The 27,096-nt window shown below is 36.7% G+C and overlaps 1 protein-coding gene across 1 annotated transcript; it reads right to left on the bottom strand.

The window, feature by feature from the left end:
- Nucleotides 1-1,460: 1,460 nt before the first annotated feature.
- Nucleotides 1,461-12,139, bottom strand: ctsc (cathepsin C). The gene is made up of 7 exons (XM_065280449.2): nt 11,810-12,139; nt 10,247-10,392; nt 9,787-9,950; nt 9,507-9,662; nt 9,112-9,230; nt 5,524-5,655; nt 1,461-2,619 (listed from the first exon to the last, which is right to left on the bottom strand). The coding sequence occupies exons 1-7, from the start codon at nt 11,961-11,963 to the stop codon at nt 2,120-2,122; spliced, it is 1,371 nt and encodes a 456-aa protein (XP_065136521.1). The 5' UTR covers nt 11,964-12,139; the 3' UTR covers nt 1,461-2,119.
- Between the last annotated feature and the right edge of the window lie 14,957 nt (nt 12,140-27,096).

Here is a 27,096-nt window from a genome sequence, read left to right as displayed (position 1 = left end):
CATTAGCTAATGTGCATATTTTGCAGTGTGTTACTCAAAACCAATATGAACATTCATTGCTGTAAAAATCTTGAGTCATTGTGTATTCATGTTAACAGATACAAGTAACTTTTGATTAGAAAAATGCATACAAAAATGTTGAAATCAACATTGAAGGGTGGTTTACCGGACAGGACTTACCCTAGCCCCAGACTAAAATGCATGTTTAAATTGCCTTAATTTTAAAACACCTAGCAATGACATATCTCAACATATTTCAGTGCCATTGTTTTTTTTTTCTAAATATGCATACCAGTAGTTTTTTTATAAGGATGTCTGTAAAAATGACTTAAATAACTAAGGATTGTCCTGGATTAATCTAAACCCTGTCTGGGAAACTGCCCCTAAGGATAATAAATGGTGTTAACATTATTAATTTTAGCTAATGCATCAACTACTGCAAGTTAATAACGTTAGTGTGAAGTTTGTTCAAAATTGTTGATTGTATTTTTGTACAAAATCTGTGTAAAGTTTAGATCGACTCCACAGCAGTCCTTTTAGATCTGAATCATGATCACACTTGAAATCATTTTAAAGGGGACATATAATGAAAATCTGACTTTTTCCATGTTTAAGTGCTATAATTGGTTCACCAGTGCTTCTTTCAACCTAGAAAATGTGAAAAAATATCAACCCAGTAACTTATGCTTGGAGAAAATGATTTACCAAGACTGAGAAAAAGGTCATTGAAAATTGGCTCCCCTTGTGATGTCAGAAGGGGATACCACCCCTTAATCTGCACTATCCAACCACAACACTGCCATTTAGTGCAGAGATCAGCTCATTTGCATTTTAAAGGACACAACCCAAAATGGCACATTTTTGCACACACCTACAAAGTTTTTAACATGTTATAATAAATTATCTATAGACCCCTTCAAGGTTTGTAAACATTGAATGACTATCGGGTGCGCGCGCAGCATGGGGTCAAACTGTTCATACAATCGAGGCTTTAAAATTTAATCTAACAGGGCTGAAAAATGATGACTTACCTGAAATGAAGTGAGCACTACAATCACAAGCCTCTTTGATATTTGTATTGTTCCAGTCTGCATGTAATAGCTTGCAGCCGCAGATGTTGTATTTTTTTGTTTTTGAGATTCTGCATGAATTGCGAAAACTTAACGGAAGACCTGGCGCGATTTTCAGAGCCCATGACGTAAGTCGGCATTATTACGATACCGAATAACACGCAACTCAATCTGCTGTAATTACTTTCTGACCCCGACATGCGCAGTGGGAACCGCCTGTGACGTGAACCGTGAAGGGGTCTATATGGTATTTTGAGCTTAAACATCACATCACCAAAGACTTATTTTACATCTTAAGTCTTTTTAATCTTACCATTTGATTTTTCCAGACAGGGTAGAATAATTTTTTGGCATTCAGGCTAAATAAAAAAATAAAACTAAGACACTAGATTAATGGTTTCTTAAAAAGCAAATTTATTAAAGATCATATGACATACAAGGCAAAATTAAAGACTGCAATAAAACTCGGATTTAGGCAGCTCAAGGCAAAAAGCCTAACAGGAAATCTACATACATACATACAATATCCCTTTATGAAGTCTATTGCTATAGATAAACTGATTGCTTACACGACAAGTATTGATTATCCTGAGAAAAGTCTAAAGATGTGATCAATCTCTGAATACAATGTGAATAAAGGACATTAAAACTGAAGTAAAAATTGAAGTCGTGTAGTGACATTCAAAGTTCACGTGGATTGAGAGAAAATCTAAAAAAAAATCCCTTTAAAACACGTCAGCATTTGGAGTTTTAGTATGTGGCCGCATAGACATGAGATAAAGCATAAAGGGCTCAAAAGTTTGTCTGGTGACAAGACAACTGGTCAGCTGCAACAAACTCAAATTCATTCAAAATAAACATGGTTGCATACATTCACAATCAAAATTCATTTGACTGACCAAGCACAAAAAAAAAAGACAAGAACCTGCAGTTGAGATGAAACGTTTTTAGGCTGGGCTACAAATCGATTAATTATTATTTGTAATATTTAATTATAAAAGCAGCAATGCAATGTCTAGTGCAGTGGACCAGCAAGACTCATTACCCTCTTAAAGTTTAGCGATTGGCGTAGCTGCTACAGAAATACTCTCGATGGCGCACTCATCCGTTCCACGACGGATTCTGAAGAACCCGTTCTCACCCCATCCGGCTCCCCAGCTGTTCTTCACGATCCAATACTTCTCCCCGGTCTTATGGCACTTCCCATATCCGACCAATAACACCGCATGATTGGTCAGCTCAAACGGATTGTTGGAGTCACCTAGACCGGTGTGATGGTAAATACCTTCCTTGTAGTTCATGAAATCTGGGTACACCTCGAGAGCCACGCCCATGGGTCCGTTTCGGACCAGCTCCAGCATCATGGCCGCCTCGCTGCATCCTCCGTAAAAGCCACCAACGTAGTGATAATCAGAAGCGTAGTACCGTGTGCATTTGTCAGGGATGTTGCAGGGAGAATCGTCCCCGGTGTACGGGAAACAGTCTTCTTCCACCATGCCGAAGTCTTGGATGTATTTACCGATCAGATATGGGAAACCTCCATCACAACCTGACAAAAACAACAAATAATAACTGAATTAGTGTGACTACAAAGCAAACTTCAAAATCCCTTCATGCTTTGTAAAACAAAACTGAGGGAAATTGGGCACAAGATTTATGTGCAAAAATATGTTTCAATAAAATTACACGATAAAACTTTTTTCAATTGAACAAATGTTTTAAAGATTATAGTTCTGCTTTGATCTTATAAAACCTACTAGGGAAAACCCACAAAGTTAAACATTTACACAATGAACTTATTCTGATCTCAGTCAGGTTGTGTAATCCTGGGATAAGGAGGGGCAAACATTCATAGCACTGCACACAGAGCACTAAAGCCCAATTTGTACTTCTGCATCAAGTGTACGGAGTAGCGATGGGTAAATTAATAAAAAGTAACTAATAACTAACTGTATCTAACCCCTGTGTGCAGTGCATCCCTTCGTGGCCCCTCCAAAAAAAATGTATGACATAAAACATTCCAAAACTTAAAATTTGAATTAAACAAAACATATAAAATTATACAATGTAGTGATGTTGGTTAGAAGCCTAAAGGGGATCGCTCAGCGCCGCGCCGTTCTAAATCAACTGAACACATTGTTTTCTATGAGTGTAAGCACACCGGCGCCGCCTGTCCGCGCCGCCCAGCTGTGACTCAGGAAGTTGTTCAAATCCCTGTCGCGCCACACAGCGCCACTCACATAGCTTAACATTAAATAACATCATATTTGCCCCAAATCATTAAGAATTAACATTGGCTGCTAACGTATATTTTGCATTTTGAAGTAGACGCTATCTGACGAAGCTCGCACTATTTAATGTGCACTTCCGGTTTACAATACCTCCGAGTTCTGCTAGGCGCGACGCGGCGCTGAGCTGCGCGGCCGGTGTGCGATCCCCTTTATTCTTCTGAGGTTTAATTACACAGAATTTATGATAAATGTTTTTTTTAAAAGTCACTAAATTGGGGCCCCCCTGGCACCATCTCAGGGCCCCCAATTTGAGAACCACGCTCTAAAGCAAATAAAAAAGATTTTTTCTATTAATCTTTTTTCGGGGTCGATTTTGGCCACATTGTTCTCAAAGCCCACGAATCGTTTTTTTTTTTTACATTTCTTACCGCAAACATTGAAAGTAAAATTACATTTTTCGTCTTGCGTCAAAATTATATTTTTTAACATAATTGTATGCATTTGAAAATTAGAGATGGGTTCTGTTTTAATGTACCCAAGTGTACCTAAAATAAAAGTGTTTTTACAGGTTTGTGGGTCTTAATTTCTTTTTATTAATTTAATTAATAATTTATGCAAAAAAAATCATAAAAATTTTTCTTAAACATTAAATTCAAGAAAAAAAAATAGCTTACCCCTTGGCAGATTTTTTTTGCTTGTTTTATGCACAAAAAAAAAAAAATCACTTAAATTTCTGGTCTAAAAACTAGACTTATTTTCTTGGGTCGTTTTGCTCATCAAGAAAAAGCATCTTAATTTACATTTTTTTTTAGATATTTTTACTAAAAACAAGACAAAAATACTAAGATTTTTTTTCTTGAATTTTTTTTTTTGCAGTGTGTTTGCAGCAAGGCTTTGAACCGGTTCACGGAACGAAAACGAAAATCAGAAACTTTTGATGTTTCGCAAGGAACAGAAACAAAACCAGAAACTTTCAAAAAAATATATGTTCCGGAACAGAAACGTTTATTTAAAATAATGGTAACCGGTTAATAACGTTATTTTTTTCGTTCTTTGACAAGATTTCTGTGCAATACTCGATGAAATTTACTTCCGGTCGTCGTTGACTCAGAGAAATGAGAAGCTTGCCACCAGCAGGTAACCTACTCAAGCCAGAGTCTCTAATGCTCAATCATAAGATGTAAATATTGTAGGCTACCAAGTATCTCAAGATGTTTGTTTTTACTAATAAGTGGTGTAACTGATCGCAGGGTCTCATACTGTGGTCCATTAAAATACATTTGACAAATAAAGCACTGAAAAACAACGTAATTTTCACTTTATGTGGAGCAACTGTTTATGCTGCATCTTCTTCCCGATGTGCCGTTTGGAATTCGTCCTCCGTATGTGTGTGCGTGTGTTTAAGCGCACTCAACTGTAATTCTGACATGCCTATATTTGTTATGCTGCTTACATAATGTAGCCTTTTTTAATGTTTGATGACAAGATAGAGACTTAAGTAAAATTTTGTAGAGTAATAATTTAAGTTTAATGTCCTAATGATCAGCCTACTTATTTGTATGTCCCACAGCTGACAGGGAACGTTATTGACCGGTTCGGGAACTTTATTTTTTGTTCAACCGGTTCAGGAACGTCTATTTTAGGGTTGAACCGAAAACCGGAAACGTTAAATAATGTTTGTTCGGAACGAACCAATTGGGAAAAAATTCTGGTTCAAAGCCCTGGTTTGCAGACTTTGCACCGGTAAAATCAAGGTGGCAGAAGTATATGCAAATATAAAAGGGGGCGCATCATGAAAATATGACTAATTCCTTGTTTAAGTGGTATAATTGGGTCCCCAGTGCTTCTTTAAACCAAGAAAATGTGAAAAGTTTTGGTAAACCATTCTCTGCAAGCATAGGTTTGGTCACTGAAATTAGGCTCCCCTTGTGATGTCAAAAGGGGATTATACCACCCTTAATCTGCACTATCCAACCATGGCCCTGCCATTTAGTGTAGAGATCAGTTCATTTGCATTTTAAAGGATCCCAAAATGGCACATTTTTGCTCACACCTGTAAAGTGTCAATTTTAACATGTTATAATAAATTATCTATATGATATTTTGAGCTAAAACTTCACATAAGTACTCTGCGGACACCTAAGATTTATTTGACATCTTAAAACAGTCTTGTGAAATGGCCAATTTTAAGTCTACCTATGAATTAAAGAAACGCGTGATACCTTGAGAGTACTCCGAACAGGACACAACCTGCTGCGGACTGAACACGGGCTGCTGCGTGTTGTTTGTCAGAATCCGGACTCTGGCCTCCATCATTCCCATAGTGGCGAAAGAGTAACAGCTGCCACAAGACGCTTGAGAGAAAGAAAGAAAGAATACATCATTTACTGTTCAGAGGACACAATCTAATGTCATCATCTACAGAAACGTCTTGCTATCTTGTCTGCTGCTCTTTCTCTTTTAATCTCTCCTGAAGGAGCTCTCATGAGGAGAAAACCCTCAGAAAAAGAGCCACTCCAGACAAATCTACCATTGGCTGAAGAGCAAATCATCTCATGAGACACTCCAGAGGAACAAATGACTCCGCTAGTCGCATTCATTGACTGATGCAGAACAGGTAAGATGAGATTGTAACATGATTCATGTACAAGTAACAGAAAGATAAAAACCATGCAACTCAATATCTTTACAACTTTATAAGTTACATAGACACATACACAGACAAACACAAACTGTGTTTCATAAAATGAGCCAAGTGAGCAAAAACGTAAAGATTTTAAAAAGGAAAAAAACTACTGAAATCAAATAACCTTGTTAAAAAAATATCTACCAACTAAAAAAAAAAAAAAAAAACATTTGTTCTGGCCTAAAACACAAATTTGCTGATGACTACATTATACAATAATCATGGAGAGAAAAAAATAAGAGATTTTTTTTGTCAAGGTCAAGATGAAAGCATACAGGCTACAGTCTTCAATTGAAACAATTAAGCAGTGCCTAAAATTAACACTTGACAAGCACCAAATGCAAAAATATCGACACTGACACAGTATATACAAAGTGGTGTCAATTGCAAGTTAACAATTCTAGCTGCCCTATAGGGGCAGTTTACAAGACGCGTTTCCAGCCACAAACGGGATGGTTTTTTATACCGTTTGGCTGTTCGTTTACACAACAATGGCGTTTTGGGGTCTAGAAAATGAAATCATTTGAAGATGGGTTTGAAAACAATGTCTTATGTTTGTGTAAACTAAACTACAGTGACTTCATGCCCATACGTTAACTCTCTCACCATTGACGAGTTCTTGTTAATTAGGAGAAAACTCGTCATTGGCAGAAAAGTGTTTTACGGCAATCCATTTTCCACCATTTTCCACTAGATGGCGCTCTTACCAAACTTTAAAGCATCCACTGATCCAAAACTGTTTTACAAAATAAAAGTTGTGGTATTTTTAAGAAACCTACCCATATTTGAGAGGTAATAAAAACAGAACAAATGAAGATAGAATGACACTTTCATTTAACGCATTTCATTTGATGTATGTTTATATATTTAAAGACATTTTTCTGGAAGGCATTAAACTTTTGTGAACATTAAAGGGATAGTTCGGCCAAAAACAATATTAAACCCATGATTTACTCACCCCCAAGCTGTCCGAGTTGCATATGTCCATCGTTTTTCAGACAAACACATTTTTGGATATTTTAGAAAATATTTTAGATCTTTCAGTTGATTAAATGTAATGTTACGGGGTCCACCCATAGTCCACGACCTTCTAGTCCAAAAAAAAGTGCGTCCATCCTTCACAAATTAAATCCAAACGGCTCCAGGATGATAAACAAAGGTCTTCTGAGGGTAATCCGTGCGGTGTTGTTGTAGAAATATCCATATTTAAAATGTTATTAATGTAAATAACTACCTTCCGGTAGCGCCGCCATCTTAGTCGTGTCCGCATTCAGGATGAGAGCTTACGCAGCCTACGGAGGCTACTCTGCTGCTGCTCTGTGCCCCCGCCCTCCGAATTTGTCATACGTCACTGAGAAAAGTGCGTACACTACGCTAATACTCTCTCCTGAATACAGAGGAGTCTAAGAAGACGGCACTACCGGAAGGTAGTTATTTACGTTAATAAAGTTTTAAATATGGATATTTCTACAACAACACCGCGCGGATTACCCTCAGAAGACCTTTGTTTATCATCCTGGAGCCGTTTGGATTTAATTTGTGAAGGATGGACGCACTTTTTTTGGACTTGAAGGTTGTGGACTATGGGTGGACCCCGTAACATTACATTTAATCAACTGAAAGATCTAAAACATTTTCTAAAATATCCGAAAATGTGTTTGTCTGAAAAACGATGGACATATGCAACTCGGACAGCTTGGGGGTGAGTAAATTATGGGTTTAATATCATTTTTGGCCGAACGATCCCTTTAAAAAATCCTGGCACTAGCTGACAACTTTTAAAAATGCTGGCAGGGAAAGAGTTAATTCATTTTATAGACATGCGTAACACATGTAATATTTATTGACATGCGTAATATTTAGTTATCTTAAAGGAACACGCCCACATTTTGGGAATTTAGCTTATTCACCGTATCCCCCAGAGTTAGATAAGTCCATACATACCTTTCTCATCTCCATGAGTGCTGAAACTCTGTCTGACGCAGCCCACACTAGCTTAGCTTAGCACAAAGACTGGAAGTAAATGGCTCCAGCTAGCAAACTGCTCCCAATAAGTGACAAAGTAACGCAAACATTTTCCTATTTATGTGTTGTGATTTGTATACTCACACCATGTACAAATAACAAGGTGATATGAGACACAGCCATCTTTTAACAGTATACATACTGTAAAATATTTTCTTAGAAGGCGAAGCACTGCTACTTGGGCGGAGTGATTTGCTCGCAGCAAGGAAAATGTTCACGTTATTTTGTCAGTTATTGGGAGCAGTTTGCTAGCTGGAGCCATTCACTTCCAGTCTTTGTGCTAAGCTAAGCTAGCGGTGGTTGAGTGCGTCAGATAGAGTTACAGCACGCACGGATATGAGAAAGGTATGTATGGACTTATCTAACTCTGGGGGATACGATTAATAAACTAAATTCCCAAAATGTGGGCATGTTCCTTTAATCCATATAAATGTGTTTTTTGTCAGTGTTGCGTGTAAAAAAAAATTTGTTTTTAAAAATGCAAACATGTCAAACAAATTTCTTTGACTACATCGATTGTTGTCGTTGACACTAACAGGCGTGTTTGACTACTATGCAACACTGCACAAACCGATGTGTATAACATGAAGGTATCGCAAAAAGTGGAGTCGTAATATTGCTTAGGAATCACTCGTGCTGTACATTCACGTCATAAGTTGGGGTGCCTTTTTCGTACAACACTGCTAAACCACCATAGTACGATGTATAGTTGGACAAACTAACTAGCTAGCTAGTCACAACAGTTTCCCAAAAACATCCGTCGCACAACCGTCGTTTGAACCATGTTGGTTCAACAATATAGTTGATGATGTCACGAATGAGGTAGAATACTACTAATAAATCGGTTCAGATCGATTTAATGTCAGATTATTGCTAAAAATAACGAACATTGCATCTGAAGAGTGCTTTTGTTATCATGTTTGTTGTTTTATTTAAAGATATTTAATTCATTCATTCCATCACTCCTCCCAAGGATTCCCCCAGGGTCTTAAAGCCCATAGTTTAAAAGAAAACATGTGCAGTAAAAATATTTATGGTAGTCATCCATCTCTTCTAACACGAACACCCACAATATTCTGAAACGCACAAATCAACAGACCTTGGTTGCGTACAGGGCTGACGTAACTGACACCATTAACATCTCTCCAGTCCCAGCGCTCAGGAAGACCAGCGGCCATCTTCTGCACATCAGCTGCGACAGTCACGGGTCTGATTCGCCTGAGAACCAATGACAGAATAAAAGAACTTTTAAAATCCTAAATAAAAGGCATGTGCGGTCCATAAAACACTGCTTGATATTCTTTCTTCAAAAAAAAAAACAGATGTTTTGTCTGCCTTCTAGTGTTCTGATGTGAACCAATAATATCATTACCAACTTATCTAAATCAAAACATGATATGAAAGTTGCTTATTCAGCTTATTTTTCCCAAATGCATCAGTTACTTAACACGTAACATGAAAAGACTTAAATGTCATAATCTAACAGCGCCGTACCGTGGTATACGAGAGCCGCGTCCTCCCGATCTCCTCAGAAGCTGTTGTATGGTAAAGGTCTCATGGTGACTGTACGCCGTCGCTCTCCAGGAATTCTGAACAGAGTTTATTTTATCTAGAAACTCCATGTTGTGCGTGAACGGCGACTGCATGAGGCTAGATTTAAAAATAAAACGCATTACAAGAAATGATCAAAGACAGAAATCACATGAAGATGTGTTATCTTATAAAGGTCAATGAGATAACGGGATGATTGAGTCACTATTGATCAAACACTCACAGTTGGTGTTTCAATCCCAGCGTGGGAATGTTTTCATCACGGGGTGGGATGGGCTGAACTTTCTTCCCAGTGAAACAGGCCCAGTTGTTCCCAAACACATCATGAACCCAACCGGGCAGCGTCTGGTCGCAGTAACTCGTGACCTTTGAACCCTGCTGAGAATACTGCACATGAACAGAAACACAATCAGTCGTTGCTGTATGTTCATATCGTTTGAGTGCGTTCACAAAATTCAACACCACATTTATTGAACCAAACACTAAATGTTTATGTAAGCTCACATTCTCAAGTTTCATAGGCTACACTCGCTCTCATATCTGTAAGTCACACTGAATTAATGCGTGTGAATAATGTAAATGTCACGTCAGATCGAGTCGACGCTGGAAACGGCTGTGGTAACTGAGGTGACACAGATCAGTCATCTGATAAATCATGCGTCACCCAAGAAAAAAGTACTCGCCTTGAAAAAACCGAACCATTTGTAGTCATTGATCACCACCTCGAAGCCCTGGTTATAGATGAGGGTGAAGAACCCAGTGTGGCCGATATCATCCACAGCTACGTACAACTTCTGCAGATCTACGGTCACCGTCCTCACTACTTTACCTGTCAAACAAACAGTTTGTTGAGTAAACTTGTTCTGATGATAAACAATAATTGCATTGTAAAACTACCCAGAATGCATTTATAATGGACACCAATGCTGGTAGACAGCCACAGGAAACAAGACACAGGAAATCACAGATGAAGTTTAACCATGGTTTTACTACAGATGGTTACTAGTTATAAAATGATTAAATCATCACAAAATAACCTAGATTATCCTACAAAATAAACCATGGTAGTCATGCCAAAAACATGGCTAATAATACTAAAAAGTCTAAACATTAACTATAGTTAATTTTCATACGGGTTGTTAGTCACAAGTCTTGTTAATAATAGATCATGATATTACATTACAAAGTGATGATGGTACCAAAATAGGCACAATGATTTTTGGATAGCCTCCCTACTGACAAATCCAGCTAAGACCAGCATATGGTTTTAGCTGGTTTAAGTTGGCAGTAGCTGGTTTAAGCTGGTTCTCCCAGCCTAGCAAAGCTGGTCAAGCTTGGAGGGTCAGCTGGTCTTCTAATGTTAACGTCTTCTAGGTCCAGCTAACGTTAGATTAGCTTAAACACAGCTAGCTCAGCATGCTACACCAGCAAAACCCGCTAAAACCAAGCTGGGAGGCCGGCTAAAACCAACCAAGCTGGGAGACCGGCTAAAACCAACCAAGCTGGGAGACCGGCTAAAACCAACCAAGCTGGGAGACCGGCTAAAACCAACCAAGCTGGGAGACCGGCTAAAACCAACCAAGCTGGGAGACCGGCTAAAACCAACCAAGCTGGGAGACCGGCTAAAACCAACCAAGCTGGGAGACCGGCTAAAACCAACCAAGCTGGGAGACCGGCTAAAACCAGCTTATGCTGGATTTTTCAGTTTGAGGTTTATACCATTACACCATTACACCAAATAACAACCATATCACCGTAATCATTTATAATACCACTGCATTATATTAAATAAAACCATTAACCCTTTATAAAATCACATGAGCAATGGCACCCTACTGAAAAATCCAGCTAAGACCAGCACAAGCTGGTTTTAGCTGGTCTCCCAGCTTGGTTTTAGCTGGTTTTGCTGGTGTAGCAAGCTGGTCTAGCTGTGTTTTTGGTCACTTTTTAAGCTGGTCTAGCAGGACTTAGCTGGTCAGGCTAGAAAACCAGCTGACTCACCAGCTTGACCCAGCTACCAGCTTAAACTGTTCTTAGCTGGATTTTTCAGTAGGGACTGTATAGGAAAGAACAACCAATACATAAAACCCTAAAGGGTTAAACCATTATGTGAGTAGATGCTATATAATCACAAGTTATGTTATTAAGTAAACACGTTAAACAGGTCTATTAAAATATCACGTGAAACTGAAAGGAAGTTGAACTTCCGTGTTAAACAACTAAGATCATCGTGGGTCTGATCTGACCTGTGCTCGAGCAGTTGATGGTCCGATCCTGACCCACATCGGACACGCTGAAGATCCAGGTGCCCAGCAGATCCTCATAGGTGCAGTTGGCAGGTGTGTCGGCCACAGATCCGCTGACAAACAGAAACAACGCGACGACAGACAGCACGATCATCCTCGCGACAGACAGATAAACTGTGAGACAGACAGGTAACCACGCGCAGGTTCTGATTTCCGCCGGACTCAAGAAAACAAACGCGTGGCTTCGCACCTGCAGCACAAACACACACACGCCGTTGAGCAACAAAGTACCGTTCACTTATAGAGACATCGTCATGTGACACAATTCATGTGACCGGAGTCATGTGACGAGCCATTGTGCGCGTGCGCGCGCACGCACTTACGTTTGATCATCAGCATGGACGACATGTTCCAATGTTTTCATATCAAGTTACTGTTTTCTTTTTCTTCTTTGTTTTTAAAAGTGAAGACGACTTAAAATGTGCTTCAGTGTTTTGTGCCCACATACTTAATGAATGTACTTTAAAACCACAAACTGTTTCGACATAATGTTTGAACTGCAGCATAACACTATACAAACAGCATTTACGGTATACAAATTGTTACTTACTTTATTATGCTACAATGTAGTACATTACAGTAAATACTAACTTAAGTGTATACTTCAGTATTTTCTACAGTTTATCAATTCATTATCTTAGGATGCACAATTATTAATTGCGATTAATCTATAGCAGAATCAACGTTTTTGTTTACATCATATATTTGTGTGAAGTGTGTATAATAATTAGGTATATAAATATGCACACATGCATGTATGAATTTAAGAAAAAAAAATATATATTAAGTATAAATTATATGTACAAATTTCTTAAATATATACATGCATATGCGTGCCTTTATTTATTTAAAATTATTATACACAGTTCACACACATAAATACGGAGAACAAATTAAATAAAGTTTAGTTTTGCGTGCGCATTTAAACATATAAACTTAAAAAAAAAAACTCTGCACATGAAGGTTTCACGTGAGCACATGAAAGTTTCATGTGAGCACACAAAAGTTTCATGTGAGCACATGAAACTAAACTTTTACTCCAATGTCACCTTAGGGGCTCGGTACATATATGATGTAAACAAAAACTTTTATTCTGCTATAGATTAATCACGATTAATCATTATGCATGCTACTAGGGCTGTCAAACGATTAATCGTGATTAATTGCATACAAAATAAAAGTTTGTGTTTTCATAAAATATATGTGTTGTTTGCAATGTGTAATCATTGTATAAATATTTATACACACATGTATACATTTAGGAAAAATAATTTTATTTCTAAAAATTTTTTTATTATTCCATTTATTTATTTATAATATGTACACTCAAACTTTTATTTTGTATGCGATTCATTGATAGTACACAGCCCTTAATATTTAATGGCGGAGCAATCTGTGCTTTGGGTCTTTTTCCCTCAAGACGAGTTTGTTAAAAGTTTTGATGTAGTTGCATTATGATACTGAACAATGAATGTTTTGGAGGAATAAAAGTACATTTTGGGTGTATAAGCCAAAAAATCCATCTTAAATGATATTAATCACACCATGTTACAACTAAGCCTCAAGTATACGATGATAATAAAATGAAAACAATGTTAATACCATCAAAAGTATAACTTTAAGTACAAAATTATGGGAAAATTATTGACAACTATGCTTTTCTTCGGTCTGTTACAACCCCAGCTAAGTTGTCACTTTGGGGTGACTGTATAGGAGAACAGTGCTGTAGGTTCTAAAAAGAAACTTTAAGTGTTCAGTTGTAGCAGAGATGTGTGTTGTGTGTGTTTAAATATGATTAATCTAAATCAATTATTGTTTAAATGATTAAGCACAACCCAAAATGTGTTAGGTTGTGCTTTTCCCAATAGCCAGACCTGTACATACACACAAATAAGAAACGTTTCTTCTTCATAACAGTAAACCCAACAACACCTTTAGAGGAAGCGCTTTAGTGAAGTGAAAATTCAAAGTCATTGCTTTGCTAACCCGAGTCACACTTTATAAACCTTTAATAAGCACAACATCCATTTCATGGGAGTTTTAGTTATTTCACTTCTCATATACTAAGTTTTACGAGACAGTAATCATCTCTTGGAGTTTGAAGTTGAACATTTTTGGTAAAATCTTTTGCTTTGCTGCACTGTTAAAAATTCTTTGCTGCCTTAATTTTTTTTATTTTATCAACTCAGATTTATAGGTCATTTTACTTTCTATTATTTTTCTTGACAAGATATGAATTGCTACAACTTATAAAATGAAGTTGATTTATTTCAACTATGTCTTCTAAATTATAACAACTCATCTCTTGTCAAGATAAGTTAAAATGATTTATGGGGTGGTTTCCTGGACAGGGATTAGTTAAACTAGTTTTAACAAACATTTAACAAACATGCCTTTTTAAAAACATTACTTGTGTGCATTTTGAGGCAAAACAAAAGGCACTGATGTATTTTAACACTGCAAAAAATGACTTTCTTACTTAGTATTTTTGTCTTGTTTTCAGTAGAATTATCTAAAAATTCTTAAATTAAGAAGCTTTTTTCTTAATTAGCAAAATGACCTAAGTAAATAAGGCTAGTTTTAAGACAAATAATATACAATTTAAATGAAATTGTCTTTAAAACAAGCAAAATTAGATATTTCTACTGAAACAAGACAAAAATACTAAGTAAGAAAGTCATTTTTTGCAGTGAACCCTCAAATGCTCCTTGTTGCCTGTTTACACTACACTGTAAAAAAATACTTTGCTGCCTTAAATTTTTTTGTTGAATTAACTCGGATATACAAGTCATTTCAACTTACTATTATTTATCTTGAATAGAGATGAGTTGACTTTTCTCAACTATAAAAAAGTTGACTTTTCTCAACTATGTTTTATAAGTTGTGACAACTAATTTCTGTTGACTTGACTTGTAAATCTGAGTTGATTTAACAAAAAAAAGTAAGTTTTTTTTTACAGTGTACCCTGGGCATTTGAGGTCTATATGAATCCAAAATTCAAAGCATAATTGTAAGAAAAATATACATTTTCAATAATACAAATAATCTTTTTTTTGTTTACTTCTCATCTATACAATAAAGCTTTGTTTTGAGAGATTTGAAGTACTTTTGTACCCATTTACCACAAAATCCTCATCACCATCAGCTTGCATGTGAAATATAGATTTTTTAAAGAAAAAAAAAAAAACACTTAAATGATTATCTAAATTGACTTTAAATTGTTTCTGGATATTGATCTAGATTTTAGGTGCAGAATTCCACCTTTCACTGGTTAGAGATAAACCTAAAGGAATAACCATTTAAGAATTAAATAGCTTTGACCAGCAGAGGGCCATAGAAAGCCATTCATTTTACTGGATATGGCCAACTGCTCACATCACTACTTTAGTGATACATTTTGTGAATTTATGTTTATATAAACATTAGAAAGGACATTCAAAATAAATATTATTTCAAATAGTAGAATTTTTTGTAGTTTTTGATGCATTTTGAAATGTCTGTTTATACAAAATGCCACAGAAATTTGACCAATTTTCCCCAAAAAGATAGGAATACCAGTGTTTTTGTGACCTTGTGGGGACATTTTGAGGTCCTCATTAGGTAACAAGCTTATAAATCAATAAGAACGATGTTTCTTGAAAATGTGAAGTATCAGAAAGTTTTCTGTGATGGTTGGGGTTAGGGATTGGTTAGGGGAAGGGAATAGTATCCAGTTTGTATGGTATAAAAAGCATTACGTTTACGCCAAATTCTATACAAATGCTCTCTGTGGCAATTATACCTGTGTGTGTTTGTGTGTGAGCATGTGTTTTTTTACATTTAATTTGTGCACAAGTACCAGGCCTTCATTTCTGTGTGGAAATTTTCAAATTTATGCTCGATTTATTGATATTTTTACAAATGGAATTTTTTTTTGCATTTCCCATTCATTTTCAATTGGGGTCATATTGACCCCAAGGACCAGATTAATAAAAACATTTTTACATACCTTCAGAACAACCGAATCAAGCCCAGTTTTTTGTGTATGTATAGATTATTTAGGAATAGTCACAAAATTATTTATCTCTTTAAATAATTAAGGGGAAGCACGTTTTTTAACTAATGAAATGTTGACCATATAGACCCCAGGGACCAATTAAGGGTTAAGATAAGATGTCAGTACAAGTTGTTTTCATTTTGGACAACTCTTACATTTATTTTAGTCTCGGACTAGTCAAATCCCTGTCCGGGAAACCGCCCCATAAATCTGAGTTGATTAAACAAAAGCAAATAATTTTTTACAGTGTGGGCGATGTTTATAAGTATTCAAACTACGCTTAACCTTGGATTTATTCTGTATCTTTATATAAAGATCAAAAACATTCAAGTGTAATAAAAACATTACATGCATAAAATGTGAGAGGAGGATTCGTTCTTTTTCCATAAGGGTCAGTGTTGGTTTAGCAAACACAAGCAAGCAAATTCATTAAGATTTTTAAACGCATTTTGGCCTTTGGGAACAATAATGTTTCCTGCAACTTTATGAGCAAGAGTTTTTCGCCCCATCAGGACATTAAACACTTAATGATCCAGTAAGCAAGCAATGCAAAAGCTGCGTTCAAAACCCAATACTAGCTTACTGCACACAAAATCCTGGGTTACTTTTAAAAACTGTAGGGGTAAGTTAAACCCGAAAATTTTCACATTTGACCCAACCATGGGTTGAAACAACCCAACATACAGTAGGTTTATATATAACAACTTGGGTTTGTCCCTTTTTGACCCAACCATTTATATTTTAGAGCAGTGGTTCCCAAACTTTATCAGTGTGTGGCCCCCCTTGTGTACGGTGCATTCCTTTGCGGCCCCCCAAAGAAAATTTGTGATAAAAAACTGTTCTAAAACTCAACATTTTAATAAAAAAAACATTAAATTATATAAAAAAGTAGTGCTTTTGGTTAGTAGCCTTATTTTTTTAGGTTTAATTACACAGAATTCATGATAAATTAATGTATTTCATAAAATGTCATAAAACTGGGGCCCCCCTGGCACCATCTCGCGGCCCCCCTTGGGGCCCTGGCCCCCAGTTTGAAAACCCTTGTTTTAGAGGATAGTGATTAGAAATTGAACAAAGTAGTTATGAAACATTTAAAAAAATACTTTTGTGATCTTTAATTCAGCAAGCAGAGTTCAAAGTCAAGTCAATTCAATGTCAAGGACATTGCTGTATGTTGAATTTTGTGCACATTATAGATGTTCATGTAGCTCAATTGGTAGAACATTGCATTATCAACGCAAAGGTCATGAGTTCAACCCTATAGAAAACCTAAACACATACGGTCATATGCTATTCCATACATAACCGTTGACCATTGGGTACAACAATGTGCGCTGCTTTATGAACAACTTTGTCTTGAGTTTAATGATCCAAGCTACACCGAGCTTCAAATGAAGCCTCCCGTATTTATTTCCATTCTAAATGCTGTTGACTGCTTAAATTTAGAGAGAAAAGGGCCATCTGACGTCCCCCTCTGCGCTCAGCTGTCTCTTCTGCTCAACGGATGAGCGTCTGCATTTAACAAGCCTCATTAACCAATCAGAGCCAAGCGGGGTGGGAGAAGACAAAGGACGGGCAATTACCACAACGACTATGATTCACACACTCCATCCTAACAACTCAGAATAGACGACAGAGCAGGGTTCGCATGCATGGGAATTAGTCATGTCGGTTATTTAGATGTACAGCACCGGCGGCGTGTTTGTGTGTGTTAGAGAGACAGAGAGAAGCGGAAGGAAGAGAGAATTTAATGGCATCTGCGTTAAAACAGCTGTTTTATTTTGATCCCTCGGCTTGTGTTCGTGTTTTGGCTGCTGTGATGTCTCTGATACTAATGAGAAGATAAATGACGGTTGCTGTTACACTTGTGAAATTGAAAGTGTGTAGTTGAAGTAGTTCAAAAGTGTTTATGTAGCTCAGTTTGTACTAGAGCTTTAGTTGTGTTAGCATTGCAAAGGTCATAGGTTCGATTTGCAGGGAACACACATACTGACAAAATGTATACTTTGCAATGCACCAGAATAATGTTTCAAAAAAGGTCTCAAGACCTTCAGTAGAAAGGAACCAGAGCTGTGATTTCGAATGTAACCCACACTTCACTTTCATGCTTTGAGATAAAGAGTCCTTGGAAACAGACATGTGAAGGGTTTTGAAGTATGTGGGCGCTTATGTGCTTGCTTTTGAAGAAGTCCTGTATGTAATATGTATGATCGCCACACATTTTCAGGGTTTGGCTGCTCTCTCTCTCTCTCTTGCATGTGTGTGTGCGTGCGTGCGTGTGTGCGTGCGTGTGTGTGTGTGTGTGTGACGTGATCTTTGGGGTCTTGATTTCGTATCTCGCCCACTCTAATTACATAAGACAGCCATCTGCTGTCACTCTAATACAGTGCTGGAACACACTTCACCACATTCATGAACCAACACATACAAACTTCACAAACTAGATAGACAGACAGGTATAGAAGTAGACAGAGATAGAGACACAGATAGATAGATAGATATATTGATGGATTAACAGACAGACCAGAATGAACAGACAGATAGACAGACAGACACAGATAGATATATTAGAAATAGACTGAGATAAATAGACAGTTAGACTGAGATAGATAGACTGAGATAGACAAACAGACAGACATACAGACAGATTAGACATACTGAGATAGACATAAATAGACTGAGATAGACAAACAGACAGATATAGAAATAGAATGAAATAGACAGACAGATAGACTGAGACAGACAGACAGACAGATATAGAAATAGAGATTGACAGACAGACAGACAGATATAGAAATAGACTGAGATAGACAGACAGATAGACTGAGATAGAAAGACAGACAGATATAGAAATAGAGATAGACAGACAGAAAGACACAAAAAACACAAAAACAAAGACACAAAGCAGAGACAGATCCTGACCAAGTACAGGCTCAGTGAGCACAGCCTAGCCATTGAGACGGGCAGACACAGAAAGAGCTGGTTACCCAGAGAGCAAAGGGTGTGTGTTCATTGTAGGACAGGAGAGATCGAGACAGAGATGCACTTCCTCCTTCACTGCCACAAATACAAAACTATAAGAGATCTCTACTTAAATAAATTCAGTAACTCAATAAAGAACTTTACCACCAAGACTGAAGTACAACAAATTAATATAATATTAGGAAAGGGACAAACAGCAGCACTGGCTGCTAGATACGTGTGGATGTGCCACAGCCTAAGGGACAGCAGGTAAATGTGTGTGTGTATAATGTGTATGTGTGTATGTGTATGTATGCGTAATATGTATGTGGGTGAGTATATGTGTGTGTGTGTGTGCGCGTGCATGCGTAATATGTGTATGTGTGTGTGTGTGTGTGTGTGTGTGTTTGTCTGACTTCAGTGTGTTTCCCTACTGTCCACCACAATAACCCTCAGTATGTGTGTGTATATATTAAAACATTGTAATGTCAAATGTTCAGACATGTTCTAATGTGTTATGATGTTAATTTAAAATGTTGATTTGATCATATTTTTTTATTTATTATTATACAGATATATTTTTTTTTCTTTTTTTTTTTTTATATACCTATATACATGCTTTGGCAATATTGTATAATTTACAGTCATGCCAATAAAGCAAATGTGAATTGAATTGAATTGAATTGAATTGAATTGAATATAGAAATAGACTGAGATAGATAGACAGACAGATATAGAAATAGAGATTGACAGACAGACAGACAGATATAGAAATAGACTGAGATAGACAGACAGATAGACTGAGATAGAAAGACAGACAGATATAGAAATAGAGATAGACAGACAGATAGACAGACAGGCAGATATAGAAAGAGACTGAGATAGACAGACAGACAGACAGATATAGAAAGAGACTGAGACAGACAGACAGACAGATATAGAAATAGACAGACAGATAGACTGAGATAGACAGACAGACAGATATAGAAATAGACTGAGATAGATAGACAGACAGATATAGAAATAGACAGACAGATAAAGAAATAGAGATAGACAGACAGACAGATATAGAAATAGACTGAGATAGACAGACAGATAGACTGAGATAGATAGACAGACAGATATAGAAGTAGAGATAGACAGACAGACAGACAGACAGACAGACAGACAGACAGGCAGATATAGAAATAGACTGAGATAGACAAACAGACAGATATAGAAATAGAGATAGACAGACAGACAGACAGACAGACAGGCAGACAGGCAGATATAGAAAGAGACGGAGATAGACAAGACAGACAGATATAGAAATAGACAGACAGATATAGAAATAGACTGAGATAGATAGACAGACAGATATAGAAATAGAGATTGACAGACAGACAGACAGATATAGAAATAGACTGAGATAGACAGACAGATAGACTGAGATAGAAAGACAGACAGATATAGAAATAGAGATAGACAGACAGACAGGCAGATATAGAAAGAGACGGAGATAGACAGACAGACAGATATAGAAATAGACAGACAGATATAGAAATAGACTGAGATAGATAGACAGACAGATATAGAAATAGAGATTGACAGACAGACAGACAGACAGACAGACAGACAGATATAGAAATAGACTGAGATAGACAGACAGACAGATATAGAAATAGAGATTGACAGACAGACAGACAGACAGGCAGATATAGAAAGAGACGGAGATAGACAGACAGAAAGATATAGAAATAGACAGACAGATATAGAAATAGAGATTGACAGACAGACAGACACACAGACAGATATAGAAATAGACTGAGATAGATAGACAGACAGATATAGAAATAGAGATTGACAGACAGACAGACAGATATAGAAATAGACTGAGATAGACAGACAGATAGACTGAGATAGAAAGACAGACAGATATAGAAATAGAGATAGACAGACAGATAGACAGACAGGCAGATATAGAAAGAGACTGAGATAGACAGACAGACAGACAGATATAGAAAGAGACTGAGACAGACAGACAGACAGATATAGAAATAGACAGACAGATAGACTGAGATAGACAGACAGACAGATATAGAAATAGACTGAGATAGATAGACAGACAGATATAGAAATAGACAGACAGATAAAGAAATAGAGATAGACAGACAGACAGATATAGAAATAGACTGAGATAGACAGACAGATAGACTGAGATAGATAGACAGACAGATATAGAAATAGAGATTGACAGACAGACAGACAGATATAGAAATAGACAGACAGATATACTGAGATAGACAGACAGACAGATATAGAAATAGACTGAGATAGATAGACAGACAGATATAGAAATAGACAGACAGATAAAGAAATAGAGATAGACAGACAGACAGATATAGAAATAGACTGAGATATATAGAAATAGAGATAGACAGACAGACAGACAAACAGATATAGAAATAGACGGACAGACAGATAAGATTATAATTCAGTGAAGTGACCAATTTGCTGAGATGTAGTTGTTAGTAAGTAGCTCAGCATAATACCACTGACCACTGGCAGGTCTAAATCCACAATCCACTAATGAGTGTATACTGCAGACAACAAGCCATAGCCTACATATTACACATGTTTCTATACTGAATACAGCCATTCTTCTTCTGCTATATGTTCAGTCACATGATCATGCTAATGTGTGTGTGTGTGTGTGTGTGTGTGTGTGTGTGTGTGTGTGTGTGTGTGTGCTGTTGATAGATGAGCCCTGAAGAGAAACATTGAAATGATGAAATGCAGTGCAGTACTGCTGGCCAGTCTCCTGTTAATGATCTGAGCTGCAGTAATAAAGATCTCATACAGAGAGAGTTGCTGAGATACAGTCGCCATTGTGTCCTTGAGCAAGAATCTAAAGCTTTAGTTAATGTGTGCATGCCATTATGCCTTTGATTCACTGTCGTAGAAGTGATGGAGAGAAAATACAATTAGAAACAATACTTACACAACAACGACAGTAACCCAGCGCTCATCAATAGGTCTTTTTTCAACCTCCGCACTTACGCATGTAGTGATATTTTCAACACCTGTTATTTTTCACAACAGTGCAGACTGCGACAGATGTACACTTTCAAATTAAGGTGTAGGAATAAAATCTGCTGAAATTCGTCTGACAATGAGAAATGTTTTGGTGTGACGCAGAAGCTTTCAAACAGCTGCGGGCGACATCCTTGATGTCAGCCTAGTTTGAATCCTCCACAGAGTGAGATGTATTCAAATGCCGTCCTCCACTTTCTCAACACAGTTTTATTTATATATTTCACGAATGCTGTCGCAAGATTGTCATAACAAGAGCATAGAGAAGGAAGCTAAACGGCGGTTTACAAGACAAGCTGTTGAGACAGTAAATACGTGCAATGCTCTCTTCTGAGTCGTTATAAGGAAATTAAATCCGGATAACAGACTAGTTCCCACTTTCAAGATAATTGTGATTTTGTCTGTGAAATCCTGGATAAAGTCTATAATCTAATGATGAGATTTGGAGCATCCCAGTCAATATTAAAGATATCAAAGTTATATTTTCACATAATTATCTTTACATTATGTAGGGTGAATTTATGTAAATCAGAAATAAATGACTTTAGCTGAGTTTTAACAGATTGGTACACAAATATTTTGTATTTACTCACTGAGATATGTATGCATGTTTAAGAAATGAGTTCAAACTTGATAACCACCCAGTCTGAGCTTTAGCACTCGAGCATTTTTATACCAACCTCACTGCAGCATATTGTATAGTCAGGTGACCATGAACCTGAAAAAATACACAAACACTCAACATCCAATTACATAGCATTAAACCAATGAATAAGGTCAAATTAAACCTGTTAAATCTTCAGCACTGCTCAAATCACATATATTCAAACTGCTTTGGTTATAGTACACAGGAGAAGCGACAGGGTTTAACTTAATTATTCGATTGTATACGAATGTGAGAGGCTATCAGTGAATAAATAACAACCCAGACAGCAGATGACTCTTGGCCGGATCCGCCAACTTCGGCATGGATCCGGTGCGGATCCGGCCCGGAGTAATCTGCTGTCTGGAAACTGTATTTCAGATTTACAATACAGCAGGGGCCGGTTGCACCAACTAGACATAAAATAGTTGGATATAAGCACTATGTCAGGCTTAATTATGTCCAGTTTTGCTAATTTTTTTTACACCTGTTGCACACTCTAATACTACAATCAGGCGCAGATACCAGTGATGCGCAAGTAGGGATGACCATATGTGGCATTCTTCCTGGACGCGTCCTGGCCAGGATTTCGGTGCGTCTTCTGGAAGTCGTATTTGTTGACTGCATACGCCATTTAGTTAAAAACATAAGACATACAATCATAGTTTCATTCTTACCTTAAAATGTAACGATTGTTTTTCTGTAATAATAATAATAATAATAATAATCCTCTATGACATATGCGGTCGACAAATATGACTTCCAGAAGATGCACCCGAAATCCTGGCCAGAATGGCACGTATGGTCACCCTGTGCGCGGGTCAATGTATGAACAACCCGCACCCAACCAACGTTTTTAACTAACCCGCCTGCAACTCGGACCGCAAAAAAAAATATTGTACCCGACCCGCTTCCTGGCCCACTTTTTTAAAAGTAGTAATTGTTTAAAATAGTTAATTGGCATCTTTATTTCAAACAACCCCAACAAACCATGACCCGAGTATCATTAAAAATACTTTTGGATGACTTTAACTGCTGGTAACCGCGGGTGACCACAGGCACCCGTTCATTTTGGATCAACCCGCTCATGACTGCCAGCTACGCTCAGCATAGACGATGCACGTCCCAGCGTATGCAGTTAACTGCATTGATAATTAAGACGTAAATCGCGTTGCTATGGTTACAAACTCGCATTTACTACTGCCAGTTAACAGATGACAAATAAGAGCTTTCCCTCCTCTCACACATTACAAGTACAAGTGTGCTGTCCCTAAGATGTGTGCATCATGTGCAGACCAATCAAATCTGCACATAAACGAAAGCCTTTCCCATTTGCACGAAATGTAATAATTTGGCGATTAACTGTGAATTAAAGGTGCACTGTGTAGATTTTAGCGGCATTTAGTGGTGAGATTGTGAATTGCAACCAACAGATCAGTTCACTTCTCAACCCTCCCTTTAAAAGCAGCAACGGTAGCCGCCACAGGACAAACATGTCATTTCAATATAGTGATGAAACGCGGCAGTTTGTCCGCTTAGGGCTACTGTAGAAATAAGGCGGTGCAAGGTGGCGACTTCCATGTAAGGGGACCCGCATTGTATTTAGATAAAAACATCTAATTCTAAGATAATAAAAACATAATAGTTCATTATGTAAGGTCTTTATACACCACTGAAAACAGTTATGTAGATTATATTGCATTTCTTTCAAGAGATCCTCTATACAATTTACAAATTGCACCTTTAAAACAAAATTAAAAAAGCTTTTTAGTGCTTTAAAGATGTTTCAGAAAAACACCCAGACAGCAGATGACTCTGGGCCGGATCCGCACCAGACCTGCTGACTTTGGCGCGGATCTGGCCTGGAGTCGTTTGCTGTCTAGGACTTTTTTTTACCATAAATAACCTGTTGTGAAACAGAAAGATTGTTCAGATGTTAAAGGAACAGTATGTAGGATTGTGGCTAAAACTGGTACTGTAATACCACAACTGGTGGCCAATACACAAAATGACAACATCAACATCAGTTGAGGGCTGCAACTCCACTTTTTAAATTTCAATATCCTGGCCAGACCACTGTTGTGAGTGATATTTGAAGTATTTGAAATGAAAATGATTTCTTAATGTCTTGTGACATATAAGGGCTATTTTATGATTAATTGATATACATTTCTTACACACTGTTCCTTTAAAGATTCTTTATATAAAAAAATTCTTCTATGCATCATGAAGCGCCTTTTGTTTTTAAAAGCGTATAGATCACATTGCCTATATATTTGGTCATTTTCCTGTTTGACAGATGTGGTCACTATGAATTGTATGAAAATTAAAAGATTTTAACATTTCTGCTCTTGTGTTCCACAGAAACACAATTTTTATTATTTTTCACGTTTTTTAATAATGTAAGATGTCATACCACACCACAATGGTTTTCATGTCAAGAAAAAGGGAAAATGTTTTTTATACAGCTTTAAACATTTTCTCACATTTTAATTTCTCACAAAGTTGCAAGAAACAAGTGTCATAAAATCATCTGCAGTATCACGTCAATGATGATCAACATTCTAATAAATCTCTACGTCGGAGAATTATAAAACACAGTCCCAATATAGATATACACAGAGAGATATAACAAAAATAAAACCAACCACTTGAAAGGCAAGAACACAAAAATGGTCAGCACTTAAAGATGAAGTCACAGAGTTCATAGTGGCGTTTATGAACCTTCATTCAGGTCTGAATTCATCAAGCGGTTATTCAGAGATTAGAAATTCAATTAACCGATAAGAGTAATGAAAGTGTTTTAATGTCCAGAGACCGTTCAGCCCAATACGCTTCAATCTCAACAAATTCATCTCTTCAGAACATAAAGCCAAGTTTTGTACTTCAAACTTTTGTCCACATGATACCACAGAGATATAAATTGTAAACATTAATATGAGTTTACTGTAGACATTCAACCAAGAGCTCCAAATTGTACAAATCTACCAAATTTTTATGTCATTATTTTATAAACCCATATCCCATTTATTAAACAGAAAGACGGAGATCCCGGGGTAGATTTATTAATAGGGCTTTTCTAGCATCGTCGTAAAATGAAATCAAAGTTGTTTCTGACAAACCTCAGCTGAATTGTTTTTTTTATAATCTCTACATTTTTTGTATAGCTCAACACTGAAGTCTATTACACATTGACACGTATGTTAGGTATCAATTGTAATATAATTTCATGGTTCATTACAGCCCTGATATATGCTATAAAATTAAATAACTTAAAAGGAAAACCAGAAGAAAATAAGTGAGTATTGTAGTTTAGGGATCACGCTGCATTCAGTAGACTGAACAAAGTAAATCCTCCAAGCAAAATGACTACACTGCAAAAAATGATTTTCAAGAAAAAAAAATCTTAGTATTTTTGTCTTGTTTTCAGTAAAAATATCTAAAAATTCTTACATTAAGATGCTTTTTCTTGAAGAGCAAAACGACCCAGGAAAATAAGTCTAGTATTTAGACCAAAAATATCAAATTTAAGTCATTTTGTGCATAAAACAAGCAAAAAAATCTGCCAATAGGGTAAGCAAATTTAGTGTTTAAGAAAAATGTTCAAGATTTTTTGCTTACCCCATTGGCAAATTTTTTTGCTTGTTTTATACACAAAATCACTTAAATTTGATATTTTTGGTCTAAAAACTAGACTTATTTTCTTGGTTTGTTTTGCTCATCAAGAAAAAGCATCTTAATTTAAGAATTTTTAGATAAATTTTTACTGAAAAGAAGACAAAAATACTAAGAATTTTTTTTCTTGAAAATCATTTTTTGCAGTTTAACGTTCAGCCCATGGAAACGCAATGTGACTTTATATCAGCAGTCTGTTCATGTAACACTGCATCTATACTGAAAGTGGCTGATGTCACAGCACATTGCGACAAATAAATGAGACACTTTATTTCTGAATGTTCACTGATCCAACACTAACCAGCTGTAAAACCGAGGCTTATAGATTAACAACCAATGTTGTGGTCGAGTCCAACCCGAGTCTCAGATCAAACTCGACACCTGATCTCTGGTCTCGACTTAGACTCGGGTTGGACTCGACTACAACACTGTACAACACTTAACAATAGGTGCATGACCTTGTATCCGACATTATTTTCAAAATAGTTGTCACTATAGTATTGCTACATTATACAGAGAAATAAAAAAAGATTTAAATAAGTTGGCCATCACAAGCTGGCTTTAATATAATGTATATATGTCAGAATTTAAATGTATGGGGTGTATCACACAATCCAGTGTATTCACTGCGAAGAAAGACGTCTCTTTCACAGCAAGAATAAATTTTTTGATATAGTATAAAACATTGTTCTTATGTAACACAAAAGCGGACGGTTTAATGCTTGTGTGCTTCGTGTATGCGTATGGTTTGTATTGCTTCCAGTCTGGTATATGTAATATAATATATTTGTTATATATAAAAGAATATTCATCACCATAAAAACGATCATTGTTACGAAA

The sequence above is a fragment of the Paramisgurnus dabryanus genome, chromosome 8 (genome assembly GCF_030506205.2).
Source record: "Paramisgurnus dabryanus chromosome 8, PD_genome_1.1, whole genome shotgun sequence".
Classification (NCBI taxonomy): Eukaryota; Metazoa; Chordata; class Actinopteri; order Cypriniformes; family Cobitidae; genus Paramisgurnus; species Paramisgurnus dabryanus.
The sequence above is the reverse complement of the archived record's forward strand: the minus strand, read 5'-3'. Positions and strand labels throughout refer to the sequence as shown.

Coding starts and splice junctions, on each gene's coding strand:
- ctsc (XM_065280449.2), bottom strand. CDS start 11,963: ATGATCGTGCTGTCTGTCGTCGCGTTGTTTCTGTTTGTCAGCGGATCT. Junction 9,951..10,246: donor AATGGTTCGGTTTTTTCAAG/GCGAGTACTTTT, acceptor GTTCATGTGCAG/TATTCTCAGCAGGGTTCAAA. Junction 9,663..9,786: donor CTGGGATTGAAACACCAACT/GTGAGTGTTTGA, acceptor TTTTAAATCTAG/CCTCATGCAGTCGCCGTTCA.